We start from the raw sequence: 12,430 nt of genomic DNA on the forward strand, positions 1-12,430 counted from the left end.
AGTGTAGCAGATAAGAGCCCAAAGAATGCCCACCCTTCCCCATGCACTCATCTGTCTCTTTTACCTGCTAGACTTTGTATGACTCCCCCAGTGATGGAATAAACACCTTTATGCAACACATCTAATGGTGTACATTTCTTCTTTAATTTGGTTTTGCATCACATGATACGGTTATCAGCCTTAGGCCCCTTTCACCCTGCCATTGTGCCCCACTGGAAAACTGACGTTAGGCTATTTATTTTTTAGCGGGAGAAAAAGACTGTGCTAACTGTATTCCCCCCGGCTCTCCCGACGGCCGTCACACTGCCGTGTCCTAACGGCAGTGTAAAGGAAGCCTAAGGTTTTCCACGCTCTGCCCATTGAATACACGTGCATGATCAGCCAAGCATCTGAGTGTATTGGGGTTGGGAGAAATGGCTATCTATTGACTGAGTGTTCATGTGACATATGATGGTTTATGGGCTTCTTACCTGTAGCAGGACAATTTTTTTTTAAAGAAACTGCAACATGTTATTAATCTTTTAAGATCTTACAAAAATGTTTGCTATATTTCAGCTTATCATGGGACTTGGAACTCAAGGTGGAGAGAAGAAGAGTGCAGCATCCATAGCCTGCTTCCTTGCTGCTAATGGAGCCGACCTCACCATTCGCAATAAAAAAGGCCAGTCACCTCTCGATCTGTGTCCGGACCCCAGCCTGTGCAAAGCCCTAGCCAAATGCCACAAAGAGAAATCTAGGTACTATTACATTGTTTTTCTTTCGGTTGCTTCATAATGCAACTAGCAAAGTTAGGGACAACAAATATGTGAGCACATAAGGGTATGTTCACACTTGTGCTGTGTGGTGTAGCAGATAACTGCACCATTATTTTAATGGTGACCTCCATGAAAAAAATAGCTCTGTGTTAACATAATCTTGCAGTAATTGTCAACATGTTTTAGTCACCCAAAAACTGTATCACATTGAAATAGACTCGCTGTTTGTGCTTGTTTGTGCTGACTGTGACGTTGACATCCCACCAAGACATTGTGGCCATGCTGTCAAGCCAGGGACAGACCAATGGATGAATAAGGGTACGTTCACACGAGCGGATCCCCAGTGCGTATTACGCTGCGGATCCGCCGCTGAAAGACCGCTTTATGCTGCCTTTACAGGTGCCTGCTCAGAGCGGCAATACGCCGGTACAAGCAGACACACTGAAGCGATGTGCAGTGTACTCTCACGCATCACGGCCGCTCCCCCTGCTCTATGAGCTAGGCCGAGAGCTGCTGTGATGTGCGAGTATACTTTGAATGCGCACGGCAACTCGCACATTGCAGTATGTCTGCCCGTAGTGGCTTATTGCCGCTCCCAGCAAGCACCTGTAAAGGCATCATACAGCGTTCCTTCAGCGGCGGATCCGCAGCATAATAAGCGCTTGGGATCCGCTAATTCCATAGTGTTTGCATTAAAGAAAATCCCCTAGAAGTAACTTTAGGAACTGTAGTATGTGACCTCTCCAGCACCTGCTCCATCTTCATTGTAGTTATGTTATTTTTTGTTTTTATTATTATCTATAAAAAAGCAGGATGATGGGGTTTCAGAGGAAAACACGTCCATTGAAATCTTTGCTCTGTTCTTTGCTGAAGTGGGCGAACCTTGTTTCTGTGGAAATGAAATGGAAAATCTTTTTGCTCAGGAAAATGCACCAAAACACAGTACACAAAAGCTTATAATCTTTTATCCTTGTCTAGTGGTCAGGTAGGATCTCACAGTCCATCTATGATTAACAATGACTCGGAGACTCTGGAAGAATGCATGGTGTGTTCAGATCTAAAAAGAGATACTCTATTTGGTCCATGTGGCCATGTAGCTACCTGTTCATTATGTTCTCCACGTGTAAAGAAATGCCTCATCTGCAAAGAGCAAGTACAGTCTAGAACAAAGGTAAGTAAAAAAAAAACAAATATAGGTGTATGTTTTTATTTTATTTTCAATGCAGCATCCTCTTGTGATATAAACCCGGTCTCTAGTTTCCTGGTTAAGTGGCTACATGTGTTTCCTCTCTGTTGCCATGAATAAAAAGTTGGTAAATCAATTTGTCAGGTCTCTGTATTCTCTTGATTGATGGGTATTTCTTTTTTTGAGAATATCCTTAAAGAGATCCAGTCTTATGTCTCCCCCCCCCCCCTCCCCTCCCTTTTCTTTGTAGACTTTATCTTCAGGATTGTTATCATAGTAGCCAAGTAGCCTTTACCTGTTCTTCATATGTCTAATATGTCATTACTGTAATTTTAATTTTTTTGTTTTTGTTATTGTCCTTTGTACAGATAGAAGAATGTGTTGTATGCTCAGACAAAAAAGCAGCTGTACTCTTTCAGCCGTGTGGGCATATGTGCGCCTGTGAAAGTAAGTGTGATATCTGTGCAGTTATCCTTTAGCATTCTTTAGTAACAAGGTCTTATGTAAACTGTTAAGTCATACACATGTCTCAGCTCAGTGTTGTCCTTTGAAGCAATCTAAGTAAAAAAATTTAGCATTTTGGAAACTACCAGGTGCCCTGTTACATAGTCGGCTATATAGTGTGATAAATAACGGTCTTACTGAAAGCTGGCTATGCGTTAAGCTAATGTTTATACCAGTGGTGGATGTACTTGCATATCCAATTTTAGGTTGCTGACCTACGCTTTCACGCTATTTATGTTCTCTGTGACCTTGGCAATGCATTACTAAAATACTACTCCATAACATAAACCTTTTTCCCAAATGACACATTGTTATTAGACACTCCTAGGGAGTCATGCAGCGCTTCAAAGTTCTCCTTTTTCCCTTTTATTGTTCATATAGAAATCTATGTCTAGTCACACACTACAATTTAAATTATGTAGCTGTAAAACAATGGTTGTTCATTAAATGGGCACTGTCACCAACTTTTTTTTGGGCTATGTTGTAGTACTTATGTACTACAACATATCTCTAATATAGTTTCATTATTTTTTTATTTTTTATTAATGGTGTGTATTTTACATTTGAAAACCGGCCACTAGGGGTCTCCCTCCTAGTGGACATCTGCAGCCTGGCGTGACGTCACGCCTGAATTCGGACCGATGTCGGCCGGGCAATTGGTCCTAATTCATTCAGGCTGCGCTCGCTCCCTGCCTGTCAATGAGACAGGCGTGAGCGAGCACTGAGAACAGAAGATGCACATTGTCTCCCTGGCCTTGCACGCCGGCCCCACCTCCCGGCATATACACGTTGCTGCTGGTGTTTGCACTTTGGTATGTCTACTTTGGGGGGGAGCAGGTTGCGCAGCAGGGGGGGTGGGGTGGTGGGGTGGATTTGCACAGGGTGCCTCCAGTTCTTTCACCACTACCACTCCCAGCATGCCCTGACAGCCAATAGATGTCAGGGCAAGCTGGGCGTTGTAGTGGTGAAACAACTGGAGGCACCCTGTATAGGTGAACTAAGGGCGGAAGTGTCGGCCCCAGCAGGCATCAGTGACGTCGCGCCTGCTGGGGAAGTCTGCCTGGTAGTGAGCACACTACCAGGCAGACAAAAAGGCCTTTTTAATATAGTAAACATTTTTTTTAAATGCAGGGAGGGGGTTAGGGATAGATGGGCAATAGGTAGGGACAGAAAAAAAAATAAAAAATAAAGGATGGTGGGAGCTACTCTTTAATTTGTAATCTCTGCATTGTGTTTCTCTTTCTAGATTGTGCGAGCCTGATGAAGAAGTGTGTTCAGTGTCGTGCTCTGGTTGACAGAAGAGTGCCTTTTGTTGTATGTTGTAGTGGGAAGGGTGCAGAAGAAGTCACAGATGACATTGGTAAGAAAGACTGAAAAAAGTTGCTGTAACAACAAGACTTGTACCTGTCATTTTGACAAACCTCTGACTTCTTATAGTGAAATATCAGGGCTTTTAATAGGAGTCCTAGTGCTGAGATCCTGACTGATTACTAAACCCAAAGGACAGAAGGGCTCCGTTGAGCTCTGTGCCCATTTGTTTCTGTTTGGCTCTGAATACAGATGTTTAGTATGGATTTATAAAAAAGTCTCATAGACTTTCCATGAATGCTTACAAATCTATTGATGCTTTAACATGCTTAGGGTCACACACAGACCTTAGACTTTTATGATTTACAGTTGACAGATCCTAAAAGGAACCCTGGTAGAGTAAAAATGACACAGGTTAATCCTGAGGTCATCCCAGCACAGGAGTATATAGCGACAGCAGAGGGTCCTTGTGCATGAGCAGTATATTGGCTCCTAAATTTCCAGCTGCTAGTTTTATAGTACATGGAATGCCCACCCCCGAGCTTAGCTGACTGGAGCTAGTTATGACATTATTGCAGTGTTTCCCAACCAGGGTGCCTCCAGCTGTTGCAAAGGCTGTCCAGGCATGCTGGGAGTTGTAGTTTTACAACAGCTGGAGGCACCCTGGTTGGGAAACACTGCATTATAGCAATTGCTGACTGAAACAATGTTATCAGGATTAGCCTTAGGTTACATGGCTCCCTGTGCAAAATATTTTTTAATACCCACTAGGGCTGCACGATATGGGGAAAATGTGCGATTGCGATTTTGGGCCTAAATATTGCGATTACAATATGCGATGCGATATAATTTAATAAATGGTGAAATCCCCCCATTTCATGTCCAATCGCCTCCATTTCACATCTACCTGCCCATTTTATGCCCACCGCCTATTTCTTATTCTCCCCCCCCCCTGTCACATTCTCCCCCCCCCCTGTCACATTCTCCCCCCCCCCCTGTCACATTCTCCCTCCCTGTCACATTCTCCTCCCCGTCTCATCCCCCACCTTGTCACATCCCCCCCTTGTCACTGGGTTTCCCGGGCGTATTTCAAATCTTAGTGGAAACCTAGTGTATTGCTGCAGTACAAGACCTTTCCCCTTTAGCCAATCACTGGCTTGACACATGACACCACTTCAACCAGTGATTGGCTGAAAAGGGAAAGGTCCTACTGCCTGTACTAAGAAGACCGGAGCGCACGAGACGAATCTGCAGGGACCGGGACTAGGTAAGCAGAAGGTTTTTTTATTTTTCTCCCTGTGCCCTTAGCTCAGTGTTTTTTTAGCAGGGTGCCTCCAGCTGTTGTGAAACTACTACTCCCAGCATGCCTGGACAGCCTTTGCCGGTCCGTGTATGCTAAGAGTTGTAGTTTTGCAACAACTGGAGGCCCCCTGGTTTGGAAACACTGACTTTTAGTATTTAAATTAGTTTTTACCTGCTCTGGCCGGTCCCCGCCACGGGAGTCAGCCCGAGCAGATAATCGCATGTTTTCCTGGGGGCCGTATTGCCATATCTCAAAAAGCAAAAATCGCGATTCGATTGCTTTTGCGATATATCGTGCAGCCCTAATACCCACTCTGCTCACTGTAGAGACGGCTAATATGTAGGGCTCTTCCTGAAACACAGTTTGAATAAGAAGCACCGTTGTTTTAGTTTACCTAGATGAAACTCACTTGTGATGTCACGGCAACTCCCCTAACATAAACCCATTTGTCACAATATCTCTTACTTGAGGTAAACACGCTTGTGATGTCACAGCTTCATACTTGCGTTGTCACAGTAGCTTTCCTGACGTAAACAGTTTTGTAATGTCGCACATTTGTGGGGTCACATCAGCTCACCTTACATAAGCAAACGTATGTCATAGCAGCGCACCTGAAATAAACATGTCTGTGATCAAACACATTTGTGATAGCGGCAAAGCTTGCAAATGGGCAGAGGTGAACAAAGTGGACACCTCTACAAGAACTTTACATCATTCCTGATGATGTTTAGGATGCTAGTTTCTGTTCTTTTTGGTTTTGTTTCAGCAGGGGCAACCATTCCAGCTTTACAGAAGGATAAGGACAATACCAATGTCAATGCAGATGTGCAGAAGCTTCAGCAACAGTTACAAGATATTAAAGAACAGGTAAAGTTGTAAGATGCAGTTAACTCTTTAAGGCTTGGTTCACACTTGTGTAGGAGCTCCGTCGGGGAGGGTGAGAGTGTCCTAAATCTGCAAAATAAAAAACACTAGACAGAAACCCAATGGGACCCTATTGAAGTCAAGAACTCTCCTGGACGGGGCTGGTGTCAATTGTTTAATGTCCAGCGCTGAACAGAGTCTACAATGGAGGCCTGGCTTGGAGCCCCATGGAAGTGTGAACCGAGCCTAAGACGTGTGCAACACCACAATATGCAGCAGGGGTGTGGAAATTTTATAAAAAACTACTTGTCCACGGGACTAAAATGGAGCAAAATCTACTTGTCCCTCATGACGATCCACTTGTCCGGGCCAGTTTTCGCTTTTACGCTCTAGTTTTTTCCTCCTCGCCCTATAATAGCCATAACTACCTACTATAATGATAACTACCTACTATAATGACACCTTTTAATTTTTCAATAACATATTCTCTGAACCAAAAAAATATATAAATATATATTAAGGGAAGTGAAATTGAAATAGTAAAAGATAATTTTGCAGATTTGTGGTTTTTCTTTTCTGCGCCATTTACCTTGTGGTCAGATAACATTTTAGTTTTATACTTTAGGCGCCTGATTACAGCTATACCAGATTTGTATCGTTTACGTCATGTTTTACTAATTCTGGACTTTTTCTAATTTTTTTTAATTGCCATTTTTTAACCCCTGTAGCTTTATTTTTTTTTCCGCATACCAGGCTGTATGAGGGCTCATTTTTTGCGCCATAATATGTTTTTTGTATCGGTACCATTTTGGTATTGATCTGACTTTTTAATCGCTTTTTAACTTTTTTTTTTCTGGGATATTATAAAAATTGCAATTCTGTGGTTTGGTATTTTTTTACATTTACCGTACGGGATACATAATGTTATATTTTAATAGGTTGTACAATTACGCACGAAGTGATACCAAATATGTTTTATTTTTATTATGTTTACATGTTTTTATATAGGAAAAGGGGGTGATTTGAACTTTTAACATGGAAGGGGTTAATGCAGCAGTCTTCAAACTGTGGCCCTCCAGATGTTGCAAAACTACAACTCCCAGCATGCCCGGACAGCCAACGGCTGTCCTGGCATGCTGGGAATTGTAGTTTTGTAACATCTGGAGGGGCACAGTTTGAAGACCACTGGGTTAATATGTGTCTTTCAAACTTTTATTAAAACTTTTATTTATTATTATTATTTTTTTATTTTATTTATTTTTTTATTAGACTTATGACGAATCATTAGATTCCTCAGACAGATGAATAGAGTTCTATTGAACTCTATTAATCTGTGTGCTCTGTGATCCATTGATAGAGCCTGGTCCAGCCAGGCTCTATCAATGACAGAGCTGGGACTGGAGGAAGCAGAGGTAAGTCCTCCGGCTACCTCTATAGTGGATACCCCGCCCCCCCCCCCCCCCCCCCCCCCCCCCGCGATCACGCTGCGGGGGGGCGATCCACCCCACTAGCCCACCAGCCACCAGGGAGCATTCACATGTCCCTTTAGACGCTGCTGTCAGCTTTGACAGCGGCGATCTAAAGGGTTAATAGCCAGCCGCGGCGATCGCCGCATGCTGGTTATTAGCGGCGGCCCCCGGCTACTGAGAACAGCTGGGGGCTGCAGAGTATGGAGCGGGCAGGAATCCCGAGCCCGCTCCATACTCCCCTGTGAGCGCCGCATGCATCTCCCCGTGCGGGGAGCGAAGGCAGAGGACGCAGGTCTGCACGGGGAGAAATAAGCCACGCCCCCTCATCTCCCCCCCCCCCCCGCACGTCTGCAGAGCAGGGGAGAGAAGACACATACTGTACACAGCTTCTCATCTCCCCTGCTCTGCTTCCGAGAACACAGGCTGCAGAGTATGGAGCGGGCAGGAGTCGGGTGCCCGCTCCATACAGACTGCAGATCGCTGCGGCACTTGTCAGCTCCGGCCCTGCTTGCCCGAAACCGGCTAAGGGTCGGACAAATTCACCTGCCCGGCGCCCAAAACTGCTAGTCCCGGGCGTCGGGCGATAGAAATTCCACATCCCTGTGCAGTTTATCATATTTATCTTTTAAAATAAATGTGTGAAGGTAAAGTTTATAAGGCTACCATAGGCATAAGATAGCCTCCATGCCCAACCTCAGGATAAATACGTAGACTCAGATCACCTGTGGATAATAGTGGCTCACAACTTTAGCGTTGTTTTTTATTTTTATTTTATTTTTTTATAAATGTCCAGTGCAAGGAGGATTCAGATAAAAGCACTTTTTTATTTTCAGCATATTAAAATACAACCAACAACACAGCAGAAGTTGGAGTGTCCACATTTCCCTTATAGGCATGCGAAGCATTGGACACATACAGAGATTGCAAGAAAAATGTATCCAAGGTTGTACAGATTGTCATCACTTTAATTGGCCTCTGCCCCCATTTTGGTGTCATTGACACTTGTAAAGGCATTTCCATGCTTTAAAATTAGGGTAAAATTTAGGGTTCCATGGAATGGGGTTTTTTTTTCCCCGTATCATGTTATTTCTAGCCTGTACACCATTTTTTTTTTTAAATCCCAGAAAATTCCCCTAATGTTAATGTTTAAAAATAAAGTAAATAAAAAATCTCACTGTAGCTGTAACATGATATTGGAGGCAAGCTATTTCAGCTTTCTTAGATTGGGTTCTTCACCACCTGTTTTCGAGTTTTCCTAAGCACACTAAAGGGGGAATTTAGTAAGACTGGTGGGCACATTGATCTTAAGTAAAATTCTGCTGATGTTAATAAATCTGGTACGTTTGTGGCAGTTGAGCAAAATGATAAATTACTCACTCCGATCCATGGTCCCCTTGTAGACTTAGACCCTCCGCTGCTAATCTTGTTTTCAATTTATATAGGATTCATCTGTGTATCAAAATTTTATAATATTTCTTGTAACTAGAAGATAAATAGACTGGCCTTCATGTATCTCTTCAGCATTGCTACACAGACTGGGTGTTAGGGTCATCTTGCTGCTTCGGTAGGGTGGGGTTATATTGCCAGTATGATCCGGTCTACTGAACTACAGGAGACTAAATAGGTAGGATGTCTGTTGTTAATGTAGTTGTGATCTTTTGTGCATTGCTGTACACAATATTGATTAAATAAGAAATGAAGTCATGATAGATTTTTACATCTGGAGCTATTTAATCAGATCTACATTTAAGCGCGTGTTTTTCCCTTTACTTTAGACCATGTGTCCTGTTTGTCTGGATCGGCTTAAGAATATGATCTTCATGTGTGGACATGGAACCTGTCAACTCTGCGGTGATCGAATGAGTGAATGCCCCATTTGTCGGAAGGCCATTGAACGAAGAATACTATTGTACTAGTCTCACAATTGCTCGTTTTTGTAGTCTTTGCTTTCTGTACATATATATTTTTTTTAATACTTTGGGTTTATTAATGCAAACTGCATTTTCTGTTGAATGATTTGCTGCAAAAGTGTATGCTTGATCTTGCCACATTGTATTCTTTACATTTTCTTTGTACTGTGTTATATCTGCCATGCGCTTTTTTTGTGCTATTTAATACTGGAAATAGTCATTAAAATCACACTAGTATTGTGTGGTTGATAATAACGCAGTGGCAGGAGCAATTATACATGTTATTATGCAAAAACCCATTGCATTTATTGCAGTCACTCGTGTGCACTAGTATGTTAGTGGACATTGTCCTTCATGTGCCCGATAAATAAAATGCTTAGTAGTAGGCCTGCTGGTAGTCCTTGGACTGGAGATTGAATTTGCTGCATTAGAGTTTTATTTTCATTAAAAGAAGTAATAGAATTTCTTTTATTCATTTACAGATTCAGTATGTCTTGTTAGGAGAGAGAATCTGAGATGTTGTGCTCCCAAAGGCAGAACAAGAAGCTAACTTGATGTCTTTTCTGATACTGAATAATGAATGTAAACCGTACAAGTGCCCAAAACAACAATGCTCATTTTTCTTACAACACTGAACATCCCTACACTGCCAGTGTGTCTGCTGGATTTTGATCACTGGACATTTATTCAAACACTATTTTTTCTTTTCTCCACTTACAATGTTTTTCATATATCTTAGAATATGTTTATGGTATATGATTCTTTAAACTGTATGTATACAGGAAAAAAAAAAAGTCCTCACTCTCATGAGATCACCCTCCACAACGTTTTATATGTATTTTTTGTATGTCTATTTGAGTTATTCCTTCAGTTGCTGTCAGAGAATTTTTTACCTGTGCTATCAGGTAGTATCATCCATTATGCAGTAATAAAAATGGTTCTAGGGATCATGTAAAGAGAGAAGAGCGCCACTTAATACTTCAAGCTGAAAGTCAGTCTTTAACTTTGACAGATTTCTCTGTGTCTGAGATACACACTGGTCAACACAAGTCAGACTAGACTGTTGATTTTGTTTTGTAATATTGGAGAACCTTTATATTTAAGACCAGTGAATATAAGGGTAAGTACACCCTGTAATTTGCAACAGATTTGCAATGTAATTCGATCAAGTGTGCATTTACCCTAATAATACACACATGCATATTCATCTGCATTTAACAGTAGAGAGACCTACTTGACTATGCTTAAAGGGGTTTAAGTCCTTGGACAACTCTGCTGTTCCTATGGTGCCTCTTCCCACTGTTATACAGTATATTTACATTGCCCTTAAAATAACAGGTTATATATTTTTCCTCAGTAGTCTGTCTTTACACAGCTCTCAGCTCTGATTGGACAGTGTTATTCTAATAGCACACATAATACTAAAGATGCACCAGAATTGTTACAAGTCATGTCACGATATCTAAAGGAGGTTTTTTTTTTTTTTAAATTAGTGCTTCCCTAAAATATTATTTTCAGTGGAAAAGACATTTGCTTCTGAAAATATCAATATAAAAAAATAATCTACTCTTTAATGTCATCTGACCTGTTAGTGAATATAATGGACGAATCCTTGCATCTCATCATTTAAGACTAAAATTATTATTGAACATCCTCTAGATGTCCATTATTTTCAGAAGATATTTCAAAGGATCTCTGTTTAGCTGCTCATGTTATTTTTATATGGCTTAGTATGTAAAAAGAAATATTTAAACTTTGTAGAAATGTTTTTTTATTATTGTCTATATCAGCTTTTTGTTTGTATGTGTTGACCTTGCTAAAATGGCTAAACTGTTTCACACTGTGCATAATTATCAGGCATGTTGTATTTTTGCAGATTATTTTTTTCCAAATCCAAAGTGACAATTATCCTTATAGTTTCTTGGTCTGTTGACAGTCAACTTTTTGTGCAGCAGCAACCGCAGTCTCCCGGACACTTTTCAGAGAGGTGTACGGATTTCCCATTACCATAAGTCTCCTGTTTAAGTAGGACCCACAAGTCCCCAATAGGGTTTAGGTCAGGTGAGAAATGGAGAAATGTCTGAATTTTTTCATCTTGACTGTCTAGCCATGCAGTGGAATACTTTGATGCCTGCGATGGTGCATTGTCCTGCATAAAATCATGGTCTTCTTGAAAGGGGTAGAGGAAAAGTTGACCAGTTACCCATAGCAACTACTCAGATTTTCTATTTAATTTTTTAAAAGATCTCAAAAAAATAAAAGAAACAATCTGTTTTGTTGCTATAGGCAACTAGTCAACTTTTCCTCTGCACAGGTTTTGATAAATCTCCCTCTTTTTTCCTGTACTAACCATGAGTTAGTTGGACCTTTTCATTTTGAAGATGGACTCAAAATCAACTTCCAAACCTACTGGCAGTTTTTAGAAAACACTTCCTTTAACCCCTTAAGGACACATGACGTACTGGAACGTCATGTGTCCACTCCCGATCTATAACGCGGGGCCACGGCGTGGCCCCGCGTCATAGCGGGTCGGGCCCGGCCTCTAACAACGGCCGGGACCCGTGGCTAATAGCGCGCGGCATTGATCGCTGTGCCGCGCGCTATTAACCCTTTAGACGCGGCGTTCAAAGTTGAACGCCGCGTCTAAAGTGAAACCGAAAGCATCCCGGCTAGCTCAGTGGGCTGTTCGGGATAGCCGCGGTGAAATCGCGGCATCCCGAACAGCTGACAGGACAGCGGGAGGGCCCCTACCTGCCTCCTCGCTGTCCGATCGCCGAATGACTGCTCAGTGCCTGAGATCCAGGCATGAGCAGTCATCCGGCAGAATCGTTGATCACTGGTTTCTTATGAGAAACCAGTGATCAACATAGAAGATCAGTGTGTGCAGTGTTATAGGTCCCTATGGGACCTATAACACTGCAAAAAAAAAGTGAAAAAAAAAAGTGAATAAAGATCATTTAACTCCTCCCCTATTAAAAGTTTGAATCACCCCCCTTTTCCAATAAAAAAAAAAACACAGTGTAAATAAAAATAAAAATAAACATATGTGGTATCACCGCGTGCGGAAATGTCTGAATTATAAAAATATATCATTAATTAAACCGCTCGGTCAATGGCGTGCGCGCAAAAAA

General features: G+C 41.9%; 1 protein-coding gene across 2 annotated transcripts in view; it reads left to right on the plus strand.

Annotated features, from left to right (window-relative positions):
- MIB1 (MIB E3 ubiquitin protein ligase 1) overlaps nt 1-11,706 on the plus strand; it is a 176,688-nt gene extending 164,982 nt beyond the window's left edge. For both annotated transcript variants that reach the window (XM_056521697.1, XM_056521696.1), the window contains exons 16-22: nt 556-737; nt 1,734-1,926; nt 2,310-2,388; nt 3,692-3,805; nt 5,823-5,923; nt 9,165-9,298; nt 9,782-11,706. In XM_056521697.1, the coding sequence (XP_056377672.1) occupies nt 556-737; nt 1,734-1,926; nt 2,310-2,388; nt 3,692-3,805; nt 5,823-5,923; nt 9,165-9,298; nt 9,782-9,800 (822 nt within the window). In that variant the 3' untranslated portion in view covers nt 9,801-11,706. The remainder of the gene's footprint in view (nt 1-555; nt 738-1,733; nt 1,927-2,309; nt 2,389-3,691; nt 3,806-5,822; nt 5,924-9,164; nt 9,299-9,781) is intronic.
- The last annotated feature ends 724 nt before the right edge of the window (nt 11,707-12,430 follow it).

The sequence above is a fragment of the Hyla sarda genome, chromosome 5 (genome assembly GCF_029499605.1).
Source record: "Hyla sarda isolate aHylSar1 chromosome 5, aHylSar1.hap1, whole genome shotgun sequence".
NCBI lineage: Eukaryota > Metazoa > Chordata > Amphibia > Anura > Hylidae > Hyla > Hyla sarda.